The sequence below is a fragment of the Drosophila rhopaloa genome, unplaced genomic scaffold (genome assembly GCF_018152115.1).
Source record: "Drosophila rhopaloa isolate 14029-0021.01 unplaced genomic scaffold, ASM1815211v1 contig_163, whole genome shotgun sequence".
Classification (NCBI taxonomy): Eukaryota; Metazoa; Arthropoda; class Insecta; order Diptera; family Drosophilidae; genus Drosophila; species Drosophila rhopaloa.
This window is the reverse complement of record NW_025335043.1, coordinates 1,492,479-1,519,318: the sequence shown is the minus strand read 5'-3', so window position 1 is coordinate 1,519,318 and position 26,840 is coordinate 1,492,479. Positions and strand designations below refer to the sequence as shown.

General features: G+C 41.1%; 1 protein-coding gene across 1 annotated transcript; it reads left to right on the top strand.

Annotated features, from left to right (window-relative positions):
- The first annotated feature begins 1,384 nt into the window (after positions 1–1,384).
- On the top strand, positions 1,385–22,076 carry LOC108047333. The gene is given in 7 exon segments (XM_017127467.2): positions 1,385–1,884; positions 15,398–15,610; positions 15,612–15,959; positions 16,059–16,175; positions 16,554–16,592; positions 17,032–19,597; positions 19,665–22,076. Coding segments are annotated over 6 exon segments (3,672 nt in total). The 5' UTR covers positions 1,385–1,884; positions 15,398–15,520; the 3' UTR covers positions 20,177–22,076.
- Positions 22,077–26,840: the final 4,764 nt, after the last annotated feature.

Below are 26,840 nucleotides of genomic sequence, written 5' to 3'. Positions count from 1 at the left end.
GCAATAACAATTCCAGATATATACATTTAATATTGCTTACGTATGCCGAGGATTATACAAAACTTGTATAAAATCATTATTCAGTTCAATTTAACAAAATCCGAGTTGTCTTACCCTTTTATGGAATATTCCATAAAAGTATTACATAAATTGAAATACCCAAATTAAGTAATCCATCACAATGATGAACAACCTTGTAAAGTGATGCGAAAAAGCTCTCGCTGTCACTTCCCTTTTTTCGAGCGCGACACTTGTGGCCAATTGTTCGGTTGCAATTATAGCATCATGAAATTTGATATCCCAAATAAAAAAACACAAGCAAAACTGAAACAGAAACAAATCATGAGCAAACCAATTACATGCCATGCCAAACTTCTGGCTGAGGGAGAGAGCCACTGTAAACGGGTTAAGAGAATCGAGAACAAGTGGCCCGCGGACGGCTTTTTGTTGCGCTTGGCTTGCGCGGATTCTAAACTTGTTAGAAGAGTGGTGTTGTAATTTTACGCTCGCATGCTCAATTTACGCTCGCTGGCCAACCTGTGGGTGCACAGGAAAAAAATAAGTTCAAATAGAATTTTTAACTTAATAAATCTTGTTAAATATTTGAATGTCAATTAGAAATGTTTGAAAATGCGCCTTAAGTTTCAACTCCCACCACTGCCCATTAAATTTTAACATTAAATCTGTTTAACATATTTTTCATTAGTATTTTAATTTAATTGTATTATCAAAATTATCAAATATAAAAATAACAACTTAAATCATTAAATTCATTATCATATCATTTGTTTTGTCGAGCCTAGAACTGTATGCGATATCTGGTAAATAAAGCGTGAGTTCAAATCCAACGCTTTCCAAATAATTTTTCTATTAGCTTATCTTAACCAGTATGGAAATAAAATGATCTAATTTGAAAGTATTGATGTCAATCTAGACCTATAAAATAAAATTTTCTTTTTGTGTGTTAGACGAGTTTAGAACTATGTGCGAAAAAGAGTGGCGGCTTTAGTATTGGTGCTGCCAAAAGAGATACCTGCGCCCGCGCGCTCACCTTGAATGAAAGTTCTGGCCTGTTGCGCTCAGCGAGAGGGAAAGAGAGAGGGAGAGAGAAAGAGAAAGAGAGGGGGAGAGAGCTGAGAGAGCGCTGAGATCTGATCAGTGTAAATGTGCGATCAAGAACCTGAGACACCTGAGCTGGTCTCTACCTGTGTGTGTGTGTGGGTGTGTGTGTTTGAAGAGAAAGAAGAGAGTGCTGGGCGTGCGAGTGTGTGCGTAAGGCCGTGTAATGAAATGCTGAAAAGTCTATCTGTCTGCGCAGTCGCCGCTCTGCCGCTGCTCTGCCTTCAGAAGCCTCTAACGACATCGACATTGAAGTCGCACCGCGACTCATCCGTAGTTTCAGTTTCCCGTAAGCAACAAAACGATCGAGACATGATTTCGTAAGACGCACGCGTTACGCTTCTACTTGCTTCAAGACAGCAAAAAGACCACTGATCCACCAGACTATACATATCGTACACCCACCCACTAAATGTTCTGAAATCAAGAAGCTATAACCCCTCTTAACGTGATCTGTGTGCATCTAAAATTGACAAAAAGTGACATCCATAAGACTGCCCTTGTTAGTTATGCAAATTTCCACTAGACCTAAGCAAATTAGTTCAATTCCCCAACCAGTGCATTTGTGTATCAAAAATATAGTTTGCTAACTATATACGAAAAGTTTAAGGATAACAAAGTGTCCATCTTAATTGAAACTTAAACAGCCAGCAAGCACTTTTCGGCTTCGGATTGGATTTATTGCGTAATGGATTTATATTTAGCCGCAACATTAGCAGCAACCTCAACAATACGGAACGGATATGCATTTAAACACTGATCATGGTGAGTACTTTAGCTGATTTATCCCATTTGCACCAAACATTTTTGCCAAGTTGGCCTTTTTGTGGGCCAAAGTCAACTATATAGTTAAGAACCTAACGATCCTGATTACACATTTTGGCAAAGGGTTTTATGGGTATATGGCTTAAGCTGCGAGATAGATGTTTTCTTAGTAAAGCAGTTCCCGAAAGTTCTGTAAAGAAAGCTTTCTTCGGTGGAGTTTGTCTGTTAGAGAAGCTTCAGGAAATTTTGTTGGCTTATGTTAATAAGATATTGGGAGAATTAAGAATAAATACTTATTGTTCTTTTCCCATAAATTGCATAACAAATGATTATACTTAATTCTCATTAAATCATTTCTTTCAAATTGATGCTTAGTTGTTTTCTAATTTCTAGTGAGAACTTTTTTCAGAACTTCTCATTTAATTTATTCTTAGATAATTTTTCTTTATTTCAACTTTTTTATTGACATCTTAATTGCCTAAGTTCTATTCCTGATTTTCAACTTTTTCTCCACTAAATCTCGCACTCCAGCTACCATAATTTATGACTGGCGTTTAATTTTAACCATGATGTTACACAGCAGCCAGCAACATCTTATTATTCTTACGACCAAGAAGAAGACTTTCACATACAATTTATGCTAATCGAAAATTTTCGGTAGAAAGGTTATATAATAGTACGTCGCACTGGGCGAGAACACGTTTCCAACTAAAAGCCCAAAAAAGTGAATAAAAAAAAGGTTGATGATTAATTACAGACAGGCTAGAAAAATGGCATAAGCAGCTAAAATTTCTTAGCCGCAAATGGGAGATGGTAGAATGATGGGAACTGGCATTTCATTAGAAAAACCATATATAAAGCGACCCCTCTCTCCTGTCCCTATACATACACATATATATAAATATTTTTAATAATCACATCAGCAAAAACAACAATATAGCACTCACAACACAAATAATTAGACAAAACCAGTTTGGGCTTAAACAAATCGCACAAACAACAAAATGGGGGTAAACACGCCGGTAGAGGGACAGAGACCGTGTTATAGGCTGGACGAGTGACAGAACGAGATGGCGACAGATAATTGGCGACGTAAGGCAGAAAAACCTTGACTTTGACTTTAAATGACTCGACAACTGATCGCACGCTAACACGCTCCAACAGGCAACGATAAAAGCAACAACGGCAGCAGCAGCAGCAATAAAATATTGTATAAACAAATAAATTGAAATCGAAATCAAAATCAAAACGAGATGAATGAACACAACGAAACCGATCAAACGAAATCAAAACTCATTGCGAATTTGTAATGCGATTCGAAATCACACGAAGATAATTTCAATATCAAGGTCATTAGCAGTTGCAGCTGTCCAAGTTCTGTCGATGGCCACCTGCTCCCACAGAGCCGTCGATCTCCTGACTTGATTCGAAATGGCATACGAAATGAGTTATATCTCAATCCCCCATATATAGCTTGGAAACAGCTTGCTTTATTTTGCAATTTAAATGAGCCCCCATCTAAGTTTGTGTATGAAAGCAATTCTTCTGATTCTTCTACGGCAATAGCTTCTTCATCATTTGTTGTTGTTTCTTTTTTGGCACGCATGCCGAGAGTTCATTGACTGACGGCCACACCACACACACAATCCCCACCCCTCAAAACAAATGACTTAGGCAACAAACTTGCCTTCGTTCGGATTTCGTTTTCATTTCAAGCCCAGAGGAAGCTGTGCGCGAAAGCGAGACAGAGCGATAGGGAGAGGCCAAGGACCTAGGCCAAGAATTAGAGAATCCCCTCCCCAATTCCCCCTCGAAAAGTGAATCTGCCGCTTCAACTAGGAGCAGCAGCAGAAGAAGCCAATGACCAGGAGAGGAAACCAGTTCAGATCTGTTCATCCTTGGGCCAGGGGCTCGGTTTGAGTTTGGGGCAGGTTGCAACAGCCAGCTCCTCTATCTGAGCCACCTCCTTCTGACCCCCCGATCCCTCCAGTGGTACAGGCATCACGCATCGGGAATCATTTGCCGTGAAAAGGGCGTTCAACTGGCAAATGCTCATGGGCACATGGCGTGCTCAACTGAAGCAAGCCAAAGGTTCTTGCACTCAGCCAGTTCTTCTGCCATTGCACTGGAAACAAGTGATTAATAAGTGCTCTATTTAAAAGAAGTACCAAATATACCCATTAGAATTAAAACTAGAACTTGCTTAGTATCCATTAAAAATATCATTGTTAATTGATTAAAAATTCCTATTAGTATTCTTCGATAAAGTTTTTTGGTACTATTCATAAGGGTTTAATTTGTTATGTATTTATTATTCTATTGCATATAGCTTAAATTATTTGTATAACTATTTTCCTGATTCTTTGCCTTAGTTATGTCTTGTCTAAATCCATAAAGTAGCATATTAAGGCAATTTAATTGTATTGAGAAATAAATACATTAGATTCTTATTATAATTCTTATAATGAAAGCTTTACAAATCCGAACATTCTTAACAAAATAATTTTTCTTTGATTTAAATGAGTTTAAATTTCAAATATAGACTAATAAAAATATGATCTGTAGTAATTGCAACTTAACTATTTTACTAACATAAGACCAGAAGTGAAATTCTTTATTAAATCAGGTTTGTTGGTTTGATTCAGTGATAAGTAGAAAATGTTGTGTACGGTGTGCATGGGGTTCTGCCGCTTCTAAGGCCTGATGAAAAGGGAATCAAATCACTCTTACTCTTGGCCAGTTTTTTTTTAGCCAGGGTTATTGACTCGCTCGTGGACTTACCTTGGGCGGTTCTTCTTGCCTTTTGCTTTCTGCCGGAGCTGCATCTTCGTTTGAAATTGTTGCTACCTTGGCCACTTGCCACGCACATGAGGAAGAGAAAAAAGGAAGAGGAAGGGGGCAGCGGAGGAGCTGCCAAGTCATCCGCGGCAGCCTCCCAGGTGAAACAGCGGCTTAAGAGAGTCGTTTGGGTAAAGAGAACGCCGACGCACAGGTGGCAAAATACCAGGTAGAAAGAAAGAGCGAACCAGGAAGAAAGTGTGGCCAAGCAAAAGAATGGAGCGAAAGAAGTGGCAGCGCAGCAGCAGATGAAAAGAAAACAAGTTCAATGACCGACCTACTCAAGCGCGTTATAACCAAAGCACACACACACATACAAACGCACTGTCAAGAGAGAGGAGAGTACATGCGCATGCGCAGAACCCAAAACCCGAACGCAAATCCAAAGCCGAAGTTAAAGCCGAAGCCGAGATACGAACCCTGACTTGACGTTGAACTTGCGACAGGTTCTGTGTCAATGTTGTTGTTGTTGCCTTTGTTGTTGCTGCTTTGACACTATCGTGTTTAGCTGTAAATGTAAATGCCCACATTGTTGTTGGTGTCGGTGTTGTTATTGTTTTCTGTGCACCGACTGTGACATTAGGCACTCAGAAAAAATATTTAAGAACCTCATTAAAATAAAACAATGTAATAAAGGGTCCTAGGAACAACTATATTTTAATAGAATTGAATAGAAAATGTTATAAGAAAAAATATGGAATATGTAAAACATTAAAATACGATTTTTTAATGATTTCAAAATAAACAGTTAAACATCCACTATAATAGAGACTAGTCTTACAGGCTACAATATCTTTCATTACATAAGTTTTTTTTTAGTGCAATGATAAAAGAACCTAACGATCACTGATGGTCAGATGAGAGAGTGAGAGGTCAGAATACAATGGGGGCGTTGGAGTTGCCCAACTAATTTGTATGTCTCTGTATGTTTTTTCGTATAGTCCCCTAGCCCCACCAATAGAACTGGAAATCAAATTATGCTCATTTACGCGCCATGAATACGTAATCCCCCAATTTACCAGCCCCCCGTAATTTGACTATGACAAAATGGCTTTTTATTAACCTAACGGTACATTCACCGGCTGTACTCCACCTATTACTTTTCGGTTTTACAGTTTTATATCGCTGGCCATTAAAAAACGTGCTTGGCGTACTTTATGATTATTTCTTTGGCGGCTAAGTTCATAAAGACACCGCAGAGCTGAACTTTGAAGAGGGGTTTTCCTTACGAAGCTCAGTCCAATAGTTTTGCATAATGTCCCTGGCAGCGAGACTTCCGGCATTAGCTCTAGTTCATTGTCAACGGTCAATTTGCAATCGAATGCAATACTACCCCCACAAACAGAGCATGCGTTGCAAAAAGAGAGTCCAATGGGGTTAGAAGAGAATGCAGCCAAAGAGTGCAAGGTCTGCAATACACTTGAAAAGATTGGGATTTTGGTAAGGAAAAATGGTTTAATTTTAGTAATCTATTTTTAATAGCAAGAATTATTAGTTATTTGTTCATATATGTAAAAATGACAATATCTTATTCCTTTGGAATTTTTAAATACACCAAAACCTTTTAAACCATTTACGGATTCTACTGCTGAAATATGCATGTATAGTATTACATTATGGTTTTTTAGATGCCTAAATGTTTAGGCATTTTACGAAATCTAAAGATTAAAATGCAATTGCCTTTCATTTGGGTAACATAGCAAAATGTTGACAGAGTCCCAAAAATCCTTCACCTGACCTAACCCAATATGTTTTGCGTTTCAAAAACCCTGACTGTGGCTTATTCTGCACAGGGACCCCGAGATCCACCCCTTGTGTTCAGTTTGGAGTGCCGAACTCAAACCCGATGCTGGCCGAATCGAAGCTCTGCTGAAAAGTGCCGCCCTTGCTGCGCTGCTGCTGCTGCTTCTTCTGCTGCTGCCTTTCTGGCCCTGTTGTTGTTATTGTTTCGCACTGGGCGAGTTCAGTTGATGCCAAGTGCAAGTGCCAATAGCAATGCCCTCCCCCCAGAACCGCCTTGTTTACTGTCTGCAGTCGGCGGGCAGAGCAGCCGACGTTGCAGCCAACTTCGCTGCCGCTTTTGGCTGAAATCGAAGGGAGCTGGCAGCTTTTGCAGCCCGTTATTTCAGTCCTGACTCGGGATGTTAACGCGTTGGGCAGGTCATGTCTCATGGCACAGCCGCGTTGCGTGGACCAAAACGGCAGCAAAGAAAATCATCAGGACCCCGTGCATATACATATATACATAGTAGCTAAAGGCTAAGGCTACGGCTAAAAGCTAAACCACACATGTGTTCAATCAGCAAACGAAAAGCGTTAAGAGTAGTACATAGAGTGCTTAAGTGCGTTAGTTAAGTGTTAAGTCAATGTATCTAATTAAGGAGCCCGAGATACCACCAATTGGTGCAATGTGTTCAAACGTCGATCAACGCAGACCATTATACTTCGATCGCATCTACTTTCGCGACACCTTCGCCAACATCAGTTTCTTCAAGTCGCGCTTAAAAAGCCACCAAAAACTGGCCAACACCTGAAACAGAGCCGTTAAGACTGAGGCCATAACACACAGAAAGACTGAGTTCGAATTGTGCAATAACCAAAAAGAGAGGTAACTACGGATTGGGACTTTGTTTAAGGATAAAATATGTTTTTCCTTTTGTGTCATTACACAAAGACATAAAGTATTAGTTAAAATTGTGAAATAAGAGGTAACCAAGGATTAGGGTATTTTTTAGCATAAAATCTACTTTTGCTTTTGTGCTGACCATGTCCTAGCGCACTGGCTCCTTGTTTCGCCTTTCGTTGTGAAAGTTCGCCTCTGCCGACGCAGTTCAACAACCTTTCTCTATACACAGTTCAGTTCAGTTCAGTTCAGTTTAGCTCTATTCGGTTCGGTTCAGTTCAGTAATGCACTCCGCCCCGGGAAACCCAACCCAACCCCACCCAATGGCGATATCCTTATATCCCAGACACAAACACCAGCCGTTGTCTCTTTCGCTCGCATGGCCTTGGTCGTGCGGCGCTTTTGCTGAATGGGTGGAAAAAATTAAAAGTGAAACTTTGCTGCGCCTGCCTGGGCAGACGATGACGTCGGCGCAGAAGCTCGGTTCAACTGCAGTTTGTAGTCTGCAGTCTGCAGGTCCTTGCCCTCAGCGGCAGCGCAGTCACGACCGGAGTTTTCCTCGGCGGCAGCGTCAGAGGAGTTTTCCACGCTGCACACTGTCAAGTCCACGTCCACGTTCACGCAAGGCCCAAAGGAGCAGCGAACCCAACCCAAGTTTCGCAGGACCTTCGCGTCTGTCTGCTGCCTGCGTCACTGCCTCTGCCACTGTCTCTGCCCCAGTCGACTGCTCTGTCTCCGTCAACGTCCGTCGTCGTCGTCGTCGTCCTGTGTGTGTTTCGCTTTCCGTATTGGGTGTGTATCCGTTTGCCCGGGTACGACGACCGTACGTGCCCGGCGGAGTTCATTGAACGGCAGTCGCAGCGCCAGCGATTTATGTATGGAAAGCGAAAAGGATAATGAGCCGAAGTCGACTGAGCTCGAAGCCAGGGCCCTGCCCCAACATAACGGAGTGCACTGGCCGAAAACATCGGACAATATGTATGTCTTTCAACATTATCAAATTCGAAGCCCATTTAGGGTCTTTATAGCTTTTATAGAATATGTAAAATATTAATATAATTTCGAAAATTACACTCAATGGAACATTTTTTTTTTAACTGGAATTCATCCTTAATAAATCATGAAAGTATAACCAATGTAAAGTTCGCAGGACAAGTACTTTACAACTTGAATTGCATTTTGTGTTTTAGATTTTTTCTCAACCTTTTAGAACTAATTGACTTTGTAAAAGAATTTTTTTTTTAATTCACATTTTTCTCAAAGATTTAATAATATATCTATAGTATTTGATCAGAAATAAAAAATGAATATTTTTTTGTGATCTTGACGAAAAAAAAGTGTAATGGTTCTTACTTATTTTTGGCATCCCTGAAATACTAAATCTAACAGTGTTTTTACTAGTGTAGTCACATTCGCATTGATGGCGTCGTCTGGCGTCTGAAAATGCCTGAAAAGGGTCGTTCGCCTTTTCTGTTGTCTGGCCCTTATTTTTGTTGTCGTTCTTGTAGTTGTTTTTTTTTTGCCCTGTGCGAATGTATGTTTTTTTTTACTTTGACTTTTTTGTTGTTGTCATGGTCTGGCAACCAATCTCTCGGCCCCGCCCCCTTTTTGCCAATGGGAGGCAGACACTGGCTGCTCCTTTGTCGAATTTATGCGCATTTTCAATCGCTTTGTCGTAGGTCGTGTTTGTTGTCGTTCCGTTCGGAACTGTCGTCAAGGTAATGTGTCGCCCACAGGATTATGGACTTAAGCCGCTTCCTGCGATGTGTCCTGATCCGTCTGCCGCACTGAGTGTTCCCAAAGGAGTCACCTGTCACATCTTTTTTGCTTCCTGCTTGGTTGAGTTTTCTACTTAACAGCTCTCCACTTTTAATTGTTGTTCAGCATGTGGTTTATTGATTTTTGCCACAGGATAAATGTGCATTTTTATTATTGCGCTTTTTTCATTGCTGGTAACCATGACATCATCGGCAACATCATTTGGCTGCAGTTGAATTTGCATTGCCATTGCCTCATCGTCTACGCCTCTGCCTGCGTCGACTTCGGCGTCTGAGTCTGGGTAAAAAGCATTTGACCTTTGGGTTCGTTAACCCTTTTGTACACCCTAGATGATGTCAGCCAATGGAGGCCGACTTGCCATAGAAGTTTAAAACAAATATTTGCCGTTTGCTTACTGTATCTCCTAAAACACTTAAAGATAGCAAGACCATAAAACGGAAATGCCCTTCAACTGCATTCTATTGTTGTTCAATGGCCGATCTAAATTTCAAAGTTTAATCATTTATAATTAAACACACACTTCCAATTACTATAAGAAAAACAACAACAGCAATAGCATGCAAATGGAAAACTTTCACTGCGCAATAGGGCGAAAATTGCCAACTGATAAGAAAGCAAAGTGCAAACCAAAAGCTTAACGAAAAAACAAACACTCGAAGCGTAAACTGCATTGATAAGAAGAATGCTGGGAAAAGGGTGAATAGGGCCAAAGAGGAGGAAACCCCTTTGAAAATAGCACTTAATTTATGGTTATTTGACCTACGTCAAAGCCAAATAGAGATTGTATATATATACACCAGCAAAACTCAAGGGCACAGTCAAAGCCTTAGTAAACAGAAATAATAGAAAAACAATAAAGAATCTTATTGATTTATTATCATTTACAAAAGGCAGCAGTAAAAGTTGGAAAAACAATTAGTCAAACAAAAAAGATAATTCAGTAGTGCCAGTTTAAACTAAGTTATACAACAAAAGTAAGTAACAAGAGACTTAAGTAGATATCTATTTTTCATTTCTTAACAAAATGAATGAAACAAATTACTAAGAGTAGAGATCGAAATTCTTTTGAATTTATTATACAAATTTAAAAACGAAAACCACACACATTGCGCATTTATTTCAATTAGCTTTAACAACAATAAAATGAATGAACGTATTTCTTGGGAATTGTTTGATTAAATACTTTCGTTTTTAGCTTTTGTTTTTGGAGAATTCAAATTGAATCTGGTACAAAACATGTACAGCTTACTTTTATTGTTTTGCAATTTAATTTGCTTTTTTTAATATACATACTTTCGCTTTTGCTTTTTTGCCTTCTTTGTTCTCAAATGAATTTTAAGTTGATTTACGTTTACTAACTGCCGAAATCTGAAACGATTTGACTGTACAGTGGGAATCGGTTAAGTACTCTGCCAGTGGGAGCGGTTCAATCGCCTTTTCTCACTCTCGCTTGTGGGGTGGAGATTGCATTCGTTTTGCACATGCGCAGATCAAAGTAATAGCAGAAACAAAAACAAAAGAATGCACAATATTTTCAAGGTTAAAGTGCAACGAAACCGCAACACAATACCTAACCAGCCGAAGGGGTGGATTATGAGTGGGTGGTGGTTTGTTTTCACCGAAGCATCAGCATAAAAATAACTGACATACCTTTTGTTCAATGTCCTTGAAATGCTGATATTAATTTCCCGACACTCTGATTAGATAATCACCTGCACACACCCACTGTGCACCACCCCCTCCCTTTGTTTGCATTATTTTCTTTTTTATTTGCAATGCGGATGAGTGAGACGAATGCGGCAATTTTTGTTGTTTTCGCATTCAATTCGCATGCACATTCTCGACTTGTGACTCAAGGTTATGATGATGATGATGCTCTAGCTGAACGCTCCACCCCCCTCCTTTGTTCCCTTTTCGCTGAAAAGCTCACACAAATTATTATTGCACAGACAGCGAGAGAGAGACACAAACAAATAGCGCACAATTTTATTTTATCAGCTGCCCCACCTCACCGCCCCACCCCCCTCGTTTCGTTTTTCGCTTTTCGTTTCGTTTTGCATGCACATAAAACTAAATGCGAACTCCCCGTTCCTCCCCCTTTTCCGTCCCTTTACATTTTACATTTTACATTTCCGGGTTGTGCCCTCTCTGTCACACACACCCTGTAATATTGGGCACTAAATGACTGCAAATCATCTCGGCCGACAATGGAAAATATGGATTAACTGCGAGTAATATCGAGTAATATACAACCGAGTCCCAGGCTAAAAGCGCTGCAACCGCCTCGAAAGTGTTGCGAATTCGATGTCATAATAGACCACACCATGGGGCAAGATCTAAGAATGAGTAAACAGAAATTGAACAATTCCTGGTTCCGCATTTGATAGGTATTATTGCTCAGATTACCAGAACTCAAATAGGGTGGAGCTTCAAATATTAAATTAAAATTGGTTTAAACTGGAGTAAGCCACTTTTTTGTAATGCATTTTTTTCTTTATTTGCTTTTTTTAAAGAGTGTTTTTTATTTCAACCTTCTAGTAATTATAGCAATTATTATTAATTGTACTAAAGGCGTTTAAGATTTATGAAAACTAAAGATTGTGAATATTTTTTTAATTTAGCGGGGTAAATTATTATTTTCAAGTGCTTTAATTAAAACATATAATTTAGACATTCAAGTAATTCTCTTACTTATTAAGAAAAAAAAATTAATTGGTAAATACTAAGCTATCCTCCATTTTTTCTAATACCTAACAAAATTCTAACAGAACGTAAACCCCCCTTTCAAATACTTCCATGCCTTGCATATTTGCTAAATAATAAATATTTACATTACACTTGAAAAAATACATCGTTAAATTTGTTTATTCATTGAAACTACTTAGCTTCGTTGATTTCCTACTTAGATAGAGCGAGATGGCGAGCAATTTATGACTGTGGCGCTTTGGCAGAGTGCAGTTATCAGCTGAACGTGCACATACATATAGTACCTACCATATATATATATGTATATATATATATAGGTAGTGCACTAATGCGGTTAGTACAGTTCGCTTTGTCCTTGAGCGAACGATTCCAAGCGGTATGAGACCCCATTTGGGGTTCTGTTCAGTTTTGTTCAGTTCGAATCGCTTTCCGCATTGCAATTTGATAAAGATCGATGCATTGCGAATATAGGAGCTTCGCGGAAGTTTTCTTTCACTATGCGGCAGACGGCTGACATGGCGTATGCGCAATGTGGCTGAACGCTTATCGCGGGTCGTCAGCGTTCAAGTTGAATGCTGAATGCTGACCAATTGCCTCTCCCGCTTCTGTTTTATTTCATTTTTATGATTATGTCTTGGTCTGTGTACGCTATTTATTTTTAATTTCGCTCGCGTCGAGTGTGTGTCCTTCAAATGCAATTGTGCGATGATTAGAAACGCAAAGCGCCAACCGATTTTTACTTTTTGTTTCTAATGTCTACGTGAATGTGTGTATATGCAGCTGTTTATTTTCATTTTCACAGCGATAGGGAAAAGCTTTTTGGCGCGCTATCTGCAGTTACGCTCACGACTGCAGTTGTTGATTTAAGTAGAGAATATTGTTGATTTTTGTACGGTATGCATGACAAGACTTTCGACTTCCTAGTGTGGCAAACGCATCTGTAATTGCGGAAAGGGTCGCCGTTGCCCCTCCCTCTCTAAAATCGAAAGTATCTCGCACAACCCACTGCCTTCTGTCTTCCTCATTTCGTCTGCATATTTTTGGCTGACGGCGCCAGCTGGCAAACCCACTCAAGAAAAAAAAAAAAAACAAGAAAGAATAAGCACAAGGGTTGGGAAAATCACGAGCAGCCAGAAATCACTTTCTGCAGATCGTTTTCGCACATTTCCGCACTCGCAGAACAGAATCAAAATGCAATTCGCAAGTGCAAGTGCAAGTGCATCAGATCATCGGGCGCACACAATCACATTTACGACACAGAGAGTGTTGCAATTTTGCATCCGTGTCGCTTTCGATCGCCGGGGCTCTGTAAATTCGCATACGGGCGTATAGTTCGCATTCTACGTGCGTGCAGTTCGACGAGCAGACGGGATCAGAGCCACTTGGTAGCTCCTTTTGGCCACTCAAAAGGTTCACGGGGGAGTTAAAGCCATTTATGGTGCACAAATAGCCGTATTTATTGTTCATATAATCTATACAGATTGGGTGAGTCCACAACAATCCCCCCCACCGAGTGGTCATCAAAGTGAACTTCCTGGTTATGCGGTTGCACTCAACTTGATTGGGGGGCGCGATAACATTTTGAATTAATAGTTGAGCTTGGCAGTCCGATAAGAGTTCCTTGTATTTCCTGCTGCATTTAAGCAAATAGTGCAGGAATTTTATGGCGGAAGTCCCTGTTTGCCATAATCAACACACAGAAGTATGCAGTTAAATATTATTTTATTTATTCAAGATGACATCTGTATATAAACATCCTTTGAAATTTCTAAGAACTATTTAATGATAATGACAATTTAAGAGCTAAAATATTTTTCAGATCAACTTTTATCTTTAGTTTTTTTAATATTAGTAGATTAGTATTTTTAGGTTGAGTTTTTCCTCTATAACTTTAATATGTTTTAAATTTTAAAATAGTTTATGTAATCAAGCTAAGTTTTTGTGGTAATTATTGGCAGTTTGTTTTACTAATGCTTTTCTACGTCCGCCTTTAAAAATGTATTCCAAGGATTTCTTGTTTATTTAATAATTTTTTTGTTTGTTCTTGATCAAGTTTAATGGTGTAAGTACCCGTGTTTCCTTTCTATTACATTATGTAATCAAAATAAAGTGATCAAGCACTCAATTTGTATCAACGTATTGTTCAAAGGCCCCTTTGTGGCAGTCCAAAAACCCAACCCATCGCGACTCTTTCAATTCTAGGAAGCAATAGATTGGCCAGCCTTGCACAATAAATTCATGATTGCGCAGCTGAAAATGTCCGAAAAGGAAAAAGTACAATGAAGGAAGCTAACATTTTAAACCGTCGACAGGCAACCACCAATGAACCACCGATGCAACCACCAGGCAAGCACTATTTGCACCACCGCGCGAGAAGCTTTCGCCGGAAAGCGTTTCTCAACCCTCTCTGGCGGAGAACTTTCCGAGCGAGAATTTGAGAATCTTTGCGGGATGCGTTCGTATTGCACTGCACTTCGTGTTGGTGCAATGCCGGCTGCTGTCTGTGTGTGTGTGTGAGCGTCTGTCAGGGTGTGCGTGTGTGAGGGGACTTGCAATTTTGAGCTTTTTTGGGGTCTATGCCGGTTGGATGTGGGTCAGTAGTAGGAACTCTCGGTTGGCGGCGTCAACGTTTCCCTAGCTCTTCTTCACAAAAATAAAAACTGCAAAAAAAAACGAAAAAGAAAACTAATAAATACAAATATTTGCTTCAATCTTTGTTCGTATTTTCGTTGTCGTTGCCCGCAGATGCGTTTGCATTTAATTTCCGCCTGGCGAATTTGGACGAAAAACTAAATGTCGCAGTGCAAATAAGAATGCTGGCCGAGCAGCAGGAGGTCCGCCGTAGATTGTCAAGCCAAGCGGGACAGCCGGAAAATTATTCCGGGGCTGGTGGCAGGCCACACGGCGTATGCGTAACGAGAGAACGAAACAGAAAGTGATGCGTAATTTGCGGGCCCAACAAATAAAATTCCAAATGCAAAGTATCGAAATCGAAATTAGTGCAAGGAGCAACAGCAAAATAAAACCCACAATCAATTAGCAGCTCTATAATAATTAAGAAACCCCTAAAAAAAAGAATACAAATATTTTTAATTAGTTTGAAAGCAATGTAGGAAGAAAACCAATGCAAATGCAGAACGAGAGTACAAAACGCAGCAAACGGCAGCCAAATGAAGGAGAATAATTCAAGTGAGTTATCTTCGAGGAATTTTCATTTCATTTTCAAAGAGTTTGTGGGGGGAGGTGGAAGTGCCCCTGAACGTGAACGTGTAACCTCCACTGAGGCCGTAATCTTGAACTGCACTCACTGCCACCGCCACCGCCACCCAACCCCCTTTCTGGATGACCCCCCTACTCGCTACTCGCCGCCGTTTAGTAGTTAGCTTTTTTGCAGTGACGATAACACGAATGCAACACTGTGAAAATTCAGAAGAGCTTTTCCAAAAGGGGCGGGGAAATGCGCGGGGTACAGGTGTAACGGGTGATAGGCGCCTCTATTTATAGCGCCAAATCAAAATGATGTCTATAATTAAACCGTATTTTTTCTGTTCCTTTGTGTCATTCCAGATCAAGTAAAACTTCAAACAACTAGCAGAATAAGCAGCAACCACTGAACCCCTAAATATATATATATATATATATATACACCAGCATATATATAGCAGAGAAACAATCTAGCTAGTAGTCGCCATGCATGGACATCACAACCACAACCATCTGCAGCAACAGCAGCCGCAAAATCCGCAGGAGCAGCAGCCAGGAGCCATCATGAAGGCAGCCAAACCAGCCCCACCATCCCGCCCACAGCCACCCGCTCAACCACCCACATCCGCACCAGCATCCCCATGCCCAGCCACATCCGCATCCGCATCCCCACCCGCATCCACATCCGCACCACAAGCTGTCGGCGAGAAGGGCGCGCAGTCGCAGTCGAAGTCGCAGTCCGACGCCGGATGGCAATCAGGACTACGATGTGACCAGGATGCGGGAGGAGGACTTCCAGCGGCTGGCCGTCTACCTGGTGCCGGATGTCCAGGCGGAGCGGGGACTTCCGAATCGAGCGGACAAGACGCTGCCGCGCAGCCTAACGCTCAAGTCATCCATGGTCTACTCAACGCCAAATGTTAAGGTACAACAAAAACCCTTTAACAATTAAATATAGATAAAGAACATCATCCAGTAAAATATATAAAACTAACCCATCTTGATTATTTTTATTCCATTCCAGACTGAAGGAGTTTGGAGCAGCGGGGTCATCCCACGTGGCACTCGTTTTGGCCCATTCGAAGGCATTCCAACCTCAAACTATCCCAATGATAAGAATAAGGCGCGCTATTTCTGGCGGGTAAGGATCGATATATCTTTGAATACTTCATTTCAATGAAGGGTTAAGCATCTGTTGTGGGCTTCTAATTCATTTGCATATCTTTTGTTTGCCACACACATCTCCTCCTAAAAAAGGGATTAAGTGTTATTAAGTCATAATAAATCACCTAAAACATGCTTCCCCCATCCAATCATCCAGCCGCAAAGAAAAATAATCAAAATATGCAACTAACCAACTCGTTTCTCTTTAATTTTTATTTCATGTGATCTAATCTTAAACCATCCCACAATTACCCAACCAAAATGAACACAACTATGTATAAAAAAAAAACGAACATAAATTCAAAATTATATTTTGCATTTTGGAAAACAATTCGATTTGATTGTGGTTAATCAGGTGCAGGGAACACGCCACATAACCTACGGGAATATTAAGGTACCACTCACGATTTATGCTTTCTTTGATTTCTATTTGTTGTCTTTGACCCCTAACTTTACACCAGCTTCCCCAACTAATCCCCAATCAGCACAAACTCTTTCTCTAACTACGAGTATCCTTGCACTGCTCTACTGATCTGTACTTGATGTGTTTTTGAAAATTTAAGAAAATAAAAGCAGCTATCCTAAAAAAAAGTATTAATAATAAGTCATTTAATTGGAAATCTAAAGATCTTTATATCTTTTTCGGACTTAAAAAAAAATACTTTTACATTTTTAAAATTTTAATAAACACATCTCTAAATCTCTAGTCCTTGTAGTCACTCTTTGTTTGTTCTTCCTTGTTGTGCGTCTTGTGTCGTTATCCTTCCTGGCTTTTATGTTCCAGAATATCTCTAAACTCCCCCCTTTCCCCTGCTCTTTCTTTGTGTCTGTAGATCTTCAAGGACGATGACTACTACTATCTGGATGGCTCGGATCGCTCGCAATCCAATTGGATGCGCTACGTGGCCTCCGCTTACAGTTTGTCCGTCATGAATCTGGTGGCGTGCCAGCACCAGGAGAACATCTATTTCTACACCACCCGCGACATTCTGCCCAACGAGGAGCTGATGGTGTGGTATTGCAAGGACTTCGCCAGTCGCCTGGGCTACGATGTGGATCCCGAGACGACGATCTTTGGCGCCTGCAAACAGGCGGTGGAGGCGGAGGAGGAGGTGGACGAGGAGGAGGAGGAGGCGGAGGGGGAGGATGGTAAGCCGCGATACTCGATGCCTGCTCCGGAAATACCCGCCGATGTGGCCGTGAGTCACATCACCTACGTAATGGGTCTCCGTTTGCCCGTGGGCGCGGGAAATGACCAGGCGAATGGAGCGGGTTCCGTTTCCGGTGCCACGCCCCCGCCCCCGCCTGCCACACAGTGCTGCCGCCGTTCCAGTCCACCCGCCCACGTCAGCACCACCTCCTGCAACTCCCACCACCACCCGCACATCCAGCACGGCCGCCACGCCTCCGTGATCATTGGCCAAGATCGATCGCCGTTGGCCAGCAGCGACAAGGACACGGCGGGATCACCTCTGTCCGGCCTGGACCACCAGATGACCCCCCAGGATGGCAGCGTGCGGTCGGTGAGATCGGATGAGGGCTACCACAGCAACGAGTGCCACGAGGATGGACTCACACCACCCGAGGATTCCAGCGACAGCGAGAGTGAGCACAACTATGTGCTCGACTGTTCGAAGAAGGCGATCGCTCCCAAGGAGACGGTGATTGCCCAGGCCCAGAAGCCCAGCAGTTCGCCACCGGCAGTGGTCATGGCCAACACAACCACCAACCCGATGAACAGCCACAGTTCGCCCACTGCCACGCCCATTTGTGAGGCGGACAAGAATGAGTACAGGAAGTTCAAGGTCAAGATGCCGCTGAAGTACGAGTTCAAGAACAAGAGCTGCGTGAAACAGGAACCCATAATGAAGGAGGTGGATCAGGAGATGTCCCTGCCGCAGGAGGAGGAGGAGGAGCAGGTGATGCACCCGGAACCCGATTCCATCTGCCCCTCGACCACCACCCACCTGGGCGACGAGCATATGCTGATGATGGAGAGGGAACGGGAAAGGGAGAGGGAGAGGGAAAGGGAGAGGGTACAGGAACGAGAGCAATCCAACCAGCAACCCGCCTCCTCCACGGTTATCGTACTGGAACACAACTCCGGCGGCCAGACCCGCACCATTGTCCCACTGAGTAAGCCCTACTACGAACCAGATCCCCCCGGAGAACGCTATATGCGATTTGGCCAGCCCTCGTCGAGCATCCTGGAGACCATCCTGACCAGCCAACATCGCTTGGAGGCGGCAGCTGCGGCGGCCAATGCCTGTCGTCAGGCGAATGCGGCCACACCACCGCCCACCTCGCCCACGGAGATGGCCTACAGCTACAAGAAGTCCCAGCGATATGGCAATGCCGTCAGTCCGGACAGCAGCTCCAATCTCGGCCAGAACCCAGAGCAGCTCTCCTCGTCGGCAGTGGTGGTCAGTGAGCAGGAAATGACCAGGGCCACGTTGATCAAGGGCGAGTGCTCACCACCACCGCCCAGCCACCATCACCACAATGTGATCTTCTCGCCGTCGAGGCATGCCGCTTATTTGGGAGCCGGAGAGGCGGGTGGCCACTCGCCGAGTCCCGGTTATCCGGGGTATCCCCACTATGGAGCAGCAGCCACCTCGACCTTCCACTCGCCGCCGCACAGTTCGCATTCCCCCTTCGATCGCCAGTCGAATGCCTCGAGTGGAGCGGGGTCGGCCTCCAATTTGCATTTGTTGCAGACCAGCTCCCAGATGCTGAACCACCCGCTGATGCAGCCCCTCACCCCGCTGCAGCGTCTGTCCCCCCTGAGGATCTCCCCACCCAGCAGCCTGAGTCCCGATGGCAACTCGTGTCCACGAAGTGGCAGCCCCTTGAGTCCCAACTCCTTGGCCTCCCGGGGCTACCGATCGCTGCCCTATCCGCTCAAGAAGAAGGATGGGAAGATGCACTACGAGTGCAATGTGTGCTGCAAGACTTTCGGTCAGCTGAGCAACCTCAAGGTGCACCTGCGAACCCATTCCGGCGAAAGGCCGTTCAAGTGCAATGTGTGCACGAAGAGCTTCACCCAATTGGCGCACCTGCAGAAACACCACCTGGTGCACACGGGCGAGAAACCGCATCAGTGCGATATCTGCAAGAAGCGCTTCTCGAGCACCTCCAACCTGAAGACCCATCTCAGGCTGCATAGTGGCCAGAAACCATATGCCTGTGACCTCTGCCCGCAGAAGTTCACGCAGTTTGTGCATCTGAAGCTGCACAAGAGATTGCACACCAATGACAGGCCTTATGTGTGCCAGGGTTGCGACAAGAAGTACATCAGTGCATCCGGGTTGAGGACCCACTGGAAGACCACCAGCTGCAAGCCCAACAATCTGGAGGAGGAGCTGGCCATGGCAGCAGCGGCTACTTCGGAATGTTTGGGTAGGTTTCACTAGATCCCCTTTTAATTGGAACTCAACTAATAAGTACACTTTTTTTATTACTACAGATAAAGACCATCCCGAACCGGACTCCCGAGAGGCCTACGAGCAGCTTACTCAGCACATGCATCCCGCTGTGCACCCGGGCTTGAGGCATCTCTCCAATGGAGGTCAATCGCCGCCCCGTTTGATACCCCTGGGCAACCACATGGCGCCACAGCAACAGCAACAGCAGTCGCATCCACAGCAGCAACATCAGCAGCAGGGAGTGCCGCCGCCCCACTTGTTGATGGCCCAACACTCAGTGGGTCCGGCGCCCATGCTGCTGACCACCGCCAGCCAGTTGCCACCACCGCCGCCGCACCACCAGCAGTCGTCGCCCAGTCGCCTGCTGCAACATGGCCACCCACATGCATTGCAGATGCAACAGCAGCAGCAGCAGCAGCAACACTCGCCCAAGGGACTCAAATCCCTGCCAGAATCGGGGGTGTACCTGCATGGTCAGCATGTGCAGGCCCAGGAGAGCAGGCCTTCGGTCATCGAGTCCTCCAACCAGCCCATGATCATCGAATGCACGTAGTTCGTTGGCCATGGTTTATGTCGTGGACAAGGAGCAGCTGCAGACCAGAGGAAGTGATGGAATCCAAGTGCAATAAAATCAAATAGAGTTAAGAACAGACAGGCAGACAGACAGACGACATCCCCCAAAAAGAAAAAAAACAGAAAAAAAGAACACAGCACAAGTAAACGTAACGGTATTATTATATAGTTGTATATAGTTAAAGATCCCACGTAAATTTTTGATCCTTCAACCCCCCTTTTACCCCTCCCCCTCCCCTGAAATTGAAAACTCATTTCGCGCTATGAAAACTAGATCTCACCAATTGGCAAACCCATGAATTCTTCTTCTCATCATTATCAGCATGGCAGGAGAGCACTAAAGGCATATTATTTTTGATAAATATTTTATATATATACACCGTACATATAAAGGACGTGAAAATTGGTTAACAGGAAGCTATTGTTAATGGGAGAAAAAGTGGAGCCGGCAGCAGAAGAGAATTTTTGCGGAAAACTGAGAACGAAAGAAAATGCATTTAGATTTGACTTTCGATGATTTTCCACTTCTGATTTGTTCTCTCACCCCATCTGTTTGTTTGTTTGTTTGTTTGTTGAGGCGCGCACCTGTAGCAGTAGATTACACCGTTAGAAGTTAAAGGATAAATAAGGATACATTTACACATACAATACATAGATTCAAGTTGCCTTATTTGAATTTCGTTAGCACTGAAACCCGCGGAAAAAATCCAGTAACCGAAAACATTTGCTTAGAGTCGATCATCTCTGTACGATAAAAACAGATCTGAAAAGCTTATATACGTATTTTATATATGAATATATCATTATTATACATACGAATATATATATATTTATATGTATTTTATTAAATATACACAATCGGAACAGCAGCAACAAACAAATGATAGCAAAACTGTACATAGAAGGAAACCTTATTTCGGCATCTGTTGAACTAGTATCGCCTAGCTATTAAAAATTACATAGACCTCTAGGGATTACCATTACCATTATCATTATTATGATTACTATGATTATTACGAAAAAAAACATATAAAAACTAAGCAACAAACGAAAAAAAAACACGTAATGAAAACTTAGCTGAAAAATCGGTGCTTTTGACTGTTTCCATTTGTCCACATTTACATTTACGATTGTATTTGTATTTTGAAACACATGAATTATATTGTAAACCACACTAAATATATATAAAATATATACACGTTAGTATAACACTCTAGGATATTTCCCCCGAACTACTTTTGCGCCTTAATCATTCAACCTTCCTCCAAACTCCTTTAACCACAAACAGAAAACCGAATCCAAAAATTTTGCTCGTATTGTACTTTACCAAAATTACGCTCTCAATTAGTCTTCGTTTTCGTCTGAATATTATATATGAAATCTTTAGCTAAACTTAAGCTTATAATCTTAATGAGGCTGACTAGCTTTAAGTATCTATATAAATCTATTTAGCGCATATTAATTAAACTAGCCATTAAGGTCTGTAAATTAAAGGCTGAGCCCAGTGCTCGGCTTCGATCTGTAAGACACAACACCAATTCGTAATTTTAAGTATTTGTCTTGTAAAGTACGAGATACGGGGGTGGGGAGTTCGGGGAAATTCGCAAGAATCCCGATAATTGAGACTAAGACTATGCAAAAGTTTTTGTATTTTTGTATTTGATACAAAGCAAGCAGGAGTTAGGAAAAGAGTGACGATGAGATGTTTTAGCCACGTAAGGTCTAGGCTAAGATAGACTTAAGATTTCTAAGCATATGCAATATTTATATATATACGCATAATATTTCTAAAGAAAAGCAAAAACGCAGAAAAGATGAGACAAGCCTACTTACATGGAAAATATAAAAGAAGATAATCAAAATTATACAAAAACACAAAATTGATTTTTTATTTCCCTTTTGGTTCTAATCTCACATTTGTTGGTTGTGCAATCATACATTTCATTTTGTGCAATATTTCGTTGAGCTTTCAAGGAAATCTCTTGAAATTATCTTTTTATTTATTTTCGCCATTATTTCATCGACTTACAACTTTTGAGACAGTTACAGAAATCTACTTAAATAAGCAACATACATAATACTTTCCTATTTGTGAGACTGAATGAATTACTATATATACAATACTCTTAACTCATAGAAAAGACAACCAAGTTCTATCGGCAGCCCCTTCTTATAGAGAGTGTGCTGTAGACTTGGCAAAACCCCAACCATTTCGATATATATTTTACCGAACCTTTTGTTTGAGCAAGCATTGTAATATATTACGATACGGATATGGATACATCTAGGTTTATAGATATATATATATTTATACAAAGCACACATACATAAATACGTAGTCGTAGAGAGCTATAACTTTAGCTATTTATACATACGAACAACCTATGGCCTATGGTTAAAGCGCCCAACTTTGTACAGCAATTGAAATCTGTTTCAGGATTCAAGGAACGTGACGACACAACGTAAATTTAAATGGAGAATAAATGACTGCTTCTTAGTGTTATAAGTGACTCTGATTTAGGTCGAACACACTCACACTCACTCACACACACAAATGATTCAAGGATCAATTCTAGAAATCAAATCCAAATATATATTCCATTATATATTCAATAAGTCTATCGTATACCTTTATTGCAATCAATATTTCAAGTGTATGAATCTATATAATTACAATTATCTATAATTCAGCCCTATATAGATCATGTAGAGCCTTTGTTATACGTATTACCTACGAAATTGTTTCCCCACTCTCTCTCTCATATACACAAAATGTACAAAATTGGTTCTCATAAATAATTAAAAATTAGAGAAAGAAACAACAAAAACGCAGCGAATTTTATTTGCAATCAAATCTAAGCCCAATTAAAATTGCAATTAAAATTAATCATTTTACATTCGAGATGGAGATTGAGTTTCTGTTTAAACCCTCTTGAAAAAAATGTTGTTTTGTACAAGCCTCAAGATATATACACGCTTATATATCACTCACCTCTTATACCACAATAAACGAAATAATTGACTATATGCATATTTATACGCCAATTACATGCGAAACATCTAAAACAAAAAAGCATTAAAAAACCAAAATCGAGCAGAAAACAAGAATTATCTAATTATTTGAATGCAACTTAAATTCCTATTAATTATATATGAAATATCTCTATAAAATATCTCTAAAGAATCACAATTAATAACAGTACGAAAAGAATGAATAAATACAAAAATATTTCATACTAAAATTATTCGAATTTCTATTTGGATGAAAAGGTCGAGTTTTGAGGTAAATGGTGGCATACTTTTAGGGGCAATTTGACTTAAATGTTGATTTAAATATGTTATTTCTTTTTATTTGACTTAAAAAGCAGATAAAACTGTACCTTTTCAATAAGAAACCAATAATATAAAGGGTTATAGTACCTACTTATTATAATTTATAAAGGCAGAGTAGGAAAATATATTTTAAAAGCAAATATAGGAACTCTTAATTTACATTTACTTTTTTCGAAGCTAACCAGTTGTATTACTTTAGGAACTTAACGATTTCTTTGAAAAATGAATTTACGCCAATATTGGTGCAACTAAATTCTGTAAAATTTGATAAAATTTAGCCCCTCTGTGTGCATGCAGCTTATCGCGACTAAGAGCTCTTTGACGGTCTGTCACTGCAAATGGAAACATCAATCACATGTCAATCAACAATGGAAGTAGGGCACTCCAGTGCTTACTCTTACATGCTAACCCCCCTGGACATGCAAATTGTGTGCGTTTCACGCATAAAAAGATGGCAACAAAAAACATATCCTGATTATCGCTGGGAGGATGGGATGCCGGAAAAGCCAGAGGGAAACGAGGTGCCAGGTCGGGTCAAACGCGTGCTGTGCGGATATGCCACATGGATGGCTGTGGCTAAATGGAGCGAATGCATCGCAGCGTGCTACACCCCCTCCTCGTTTTCGATTTTGCATAGAAATCAGGGCTGGAATTTCCCTCATTTTCATGCCAGCCTTGATTTCTGTTTGGCAACGTTTTATAGTTAAAGCGGATTATTTTCAGAGCCATTGTGCCAGCGCCCCCGTCCACAGAGTGTCCGGAAATGCCTCGAACCGATCCTCGGACCCTCGGACAATGCCTCGCTGCACTTCCCCAACTTCGATTGCATTCTGTGTGCGAATGCCGGGACGCCTTGTTAATCCTGTTCCAATTACGCTCATGTGAGTGCCTGCCATTTCATCCCATCGCATCCCTAATGGGCACTTTCGCTCTCGCCGCCGCCTCGTCCTTTGTCCCTTTGGCCGGCTTTGTCCGCCGAAGGACCACTGGACATCGGATTGAGACCGGCGCGGGACAGCCAAAATATTGATTACAGACTGTGCGACGGCTGGCTTGAGCTGCTTTGTTTTGGGTTCTTTAGCGTTTATTTACTGTTGATAAAAAATCAAACTGACCCGTAGTGACCCCTCGAACATTAACAACAGCCGCCCTTTGGGCTTTCCCAGACTTTTCATCTAGTTTTGCCATCAATTGAGTCTTCAAATTACCGATTTTTTTGCATATACATTTAGATGTAAAAAACAATGTAGAGCATTTTATCATGCTGTTGTGAGAATAGTTTAAATACTCTGTATAGAGGATTAAAATGTGAGCTATTAATTTCTAGATAAATAAAACAACAAACATTTGATTTTGAAATGTTTTTAAAATAATTTATGGTAGATTATTAAATTTATTTCGGTTTTTTTTTGTTTTTTTTTTATAATCAACACAAACTCTAAACTCTGTTTTAATGCATTCTATATTTTATTTGACAATGATACCTGATTTTTATTGCTTACACCATATTTTGCTCGTTATAAAATTTATGAGTCAATAATAATTGCATTCAAATGTTTGCATTAGTTTTATTCTGCCAATATGTCGATAAATAAGTATTATTCTTTTTTACAATATAATTTTTTATTTATTAATATTTTAAAAAAAAATTATTAATATAAATATGTACAAATTTTTCAAACTAAATACATTTGACATCGAAACTAATATTTTAAAAGACTTTCCTTAATTTGTTTTCTTTAAATTTCTGTTTATTTTGCAAAATCATTTCTCATAATTCTATCTTTTCAAGCCTCTTTACAGTCAAAATCGGCCGAATTTTTGCCAAATTTACGAACCACAAAGTGTTCATTTGATACCTCCCTTGTGCGTTCGATTTTCGTTACAGTTTCCGCCCTCGGCTCCGCTGTCATCAATGGCATTGGTCATCGATTCGGCACGCCAGCAAGGCACGTGCCGAAATTAATTGCATCTAAGCCGGAGTCGCACGAGGAAAAGGGAGGAAGAGGCAGGCCGAGAGTTCGCAAATATGTTGCACAATGCAGCCGGGTTGCAGGGGTGATGTCCACGAGGGGTTGAAATGCATCCACAACTCACAGCTGCCCGGCACGCGAATGAAGCGAGGGTTGCAGACCGCCAGTTGCAGTGCTGTTTTTTAATGCAACTTTTTTGGCACTCGCCAATCAGGACAGTTCGTTTTTTACGCGAATCTTTTTTTGGAACAGAATCTGCCTATCAGAATTGGGCAGGATGGGGGTGTCCAGATATTACATATTATATATCAAAGCAATTGAGTTTTTGAGTGAAAAAATTATATAAAATTCTATCTAAGGCTTTTGCCTATATTTTAAGACCTTTTTAAACTTATTTTTTATTAAAAATTTCACTTTCATAAATATTTCCTATTGAAAAGATTATAATTTCCACTTTCGTGTATAACTTACCAAAAATGTCCAATAGGAAAGTACTTATTATTTATAATATCTCAAAAACAATATTATTGTAAAATTAATTGTACTTTTAGACACTTTAAAAGTCTTTCAAAGTTATTACTATGTTCTAAAAAAAGAGCGATTGAATATTTTTTGTTAAAACTAAGACGTTTAATTAAATTTTTTTTTTAATTTCATATTTTTGGAATATCTGAGAAATCTTTACAAACGCCTTAAGTCATGGCGAAAAAAAAACTTGTTTCGAACAGAAAATGTTAGTTTTTTTAAACCAAAAACTTTGGTTTTTCTTTATTCTAATTCAACTTAATATAAATTTATAGCTTAGAGCCCAAACGAAACCGAAGTGATTCGTTTTATTTAATTAAGAATAGTCATCTTCTAAGAAAGAATTTTGCATAATTTACTCTATAAATGTTTAAATTACAACAAATTAAGTTGCCCAAGATGAACAGTATAACAGTTCAAAAGCTGAAGTATCCTGAAGTGCGGTCGGCTCACGCACTTATTGAGTGCCAGATACAGATACAGATACATCCAAATCCGAATCCGAATGTGTGCTCGGCATAAAGGTCTATGGCTCGACATAGATAAATGGGTCTCTCTCCACTCCAGTAGCGCTCTCTCTATGTGGCGGGCTGCTCTCCACCCGTGATCGCCATGTAGAGTATCTGTCAGATACATTTGCGTGTGCCACACAGCACACACCACACACTACACTCAACTCAAACCGAAACCGAATCGGGGCGAATCCACTCAACTCAGCTCGATGTTTTCCACGCTCACTCACACAGCAGAGTGAGAATAGTGTTTTCAAGATACCGAGCTAAACATTTTTCGGGTCTGCTGCGACCTTCCTAG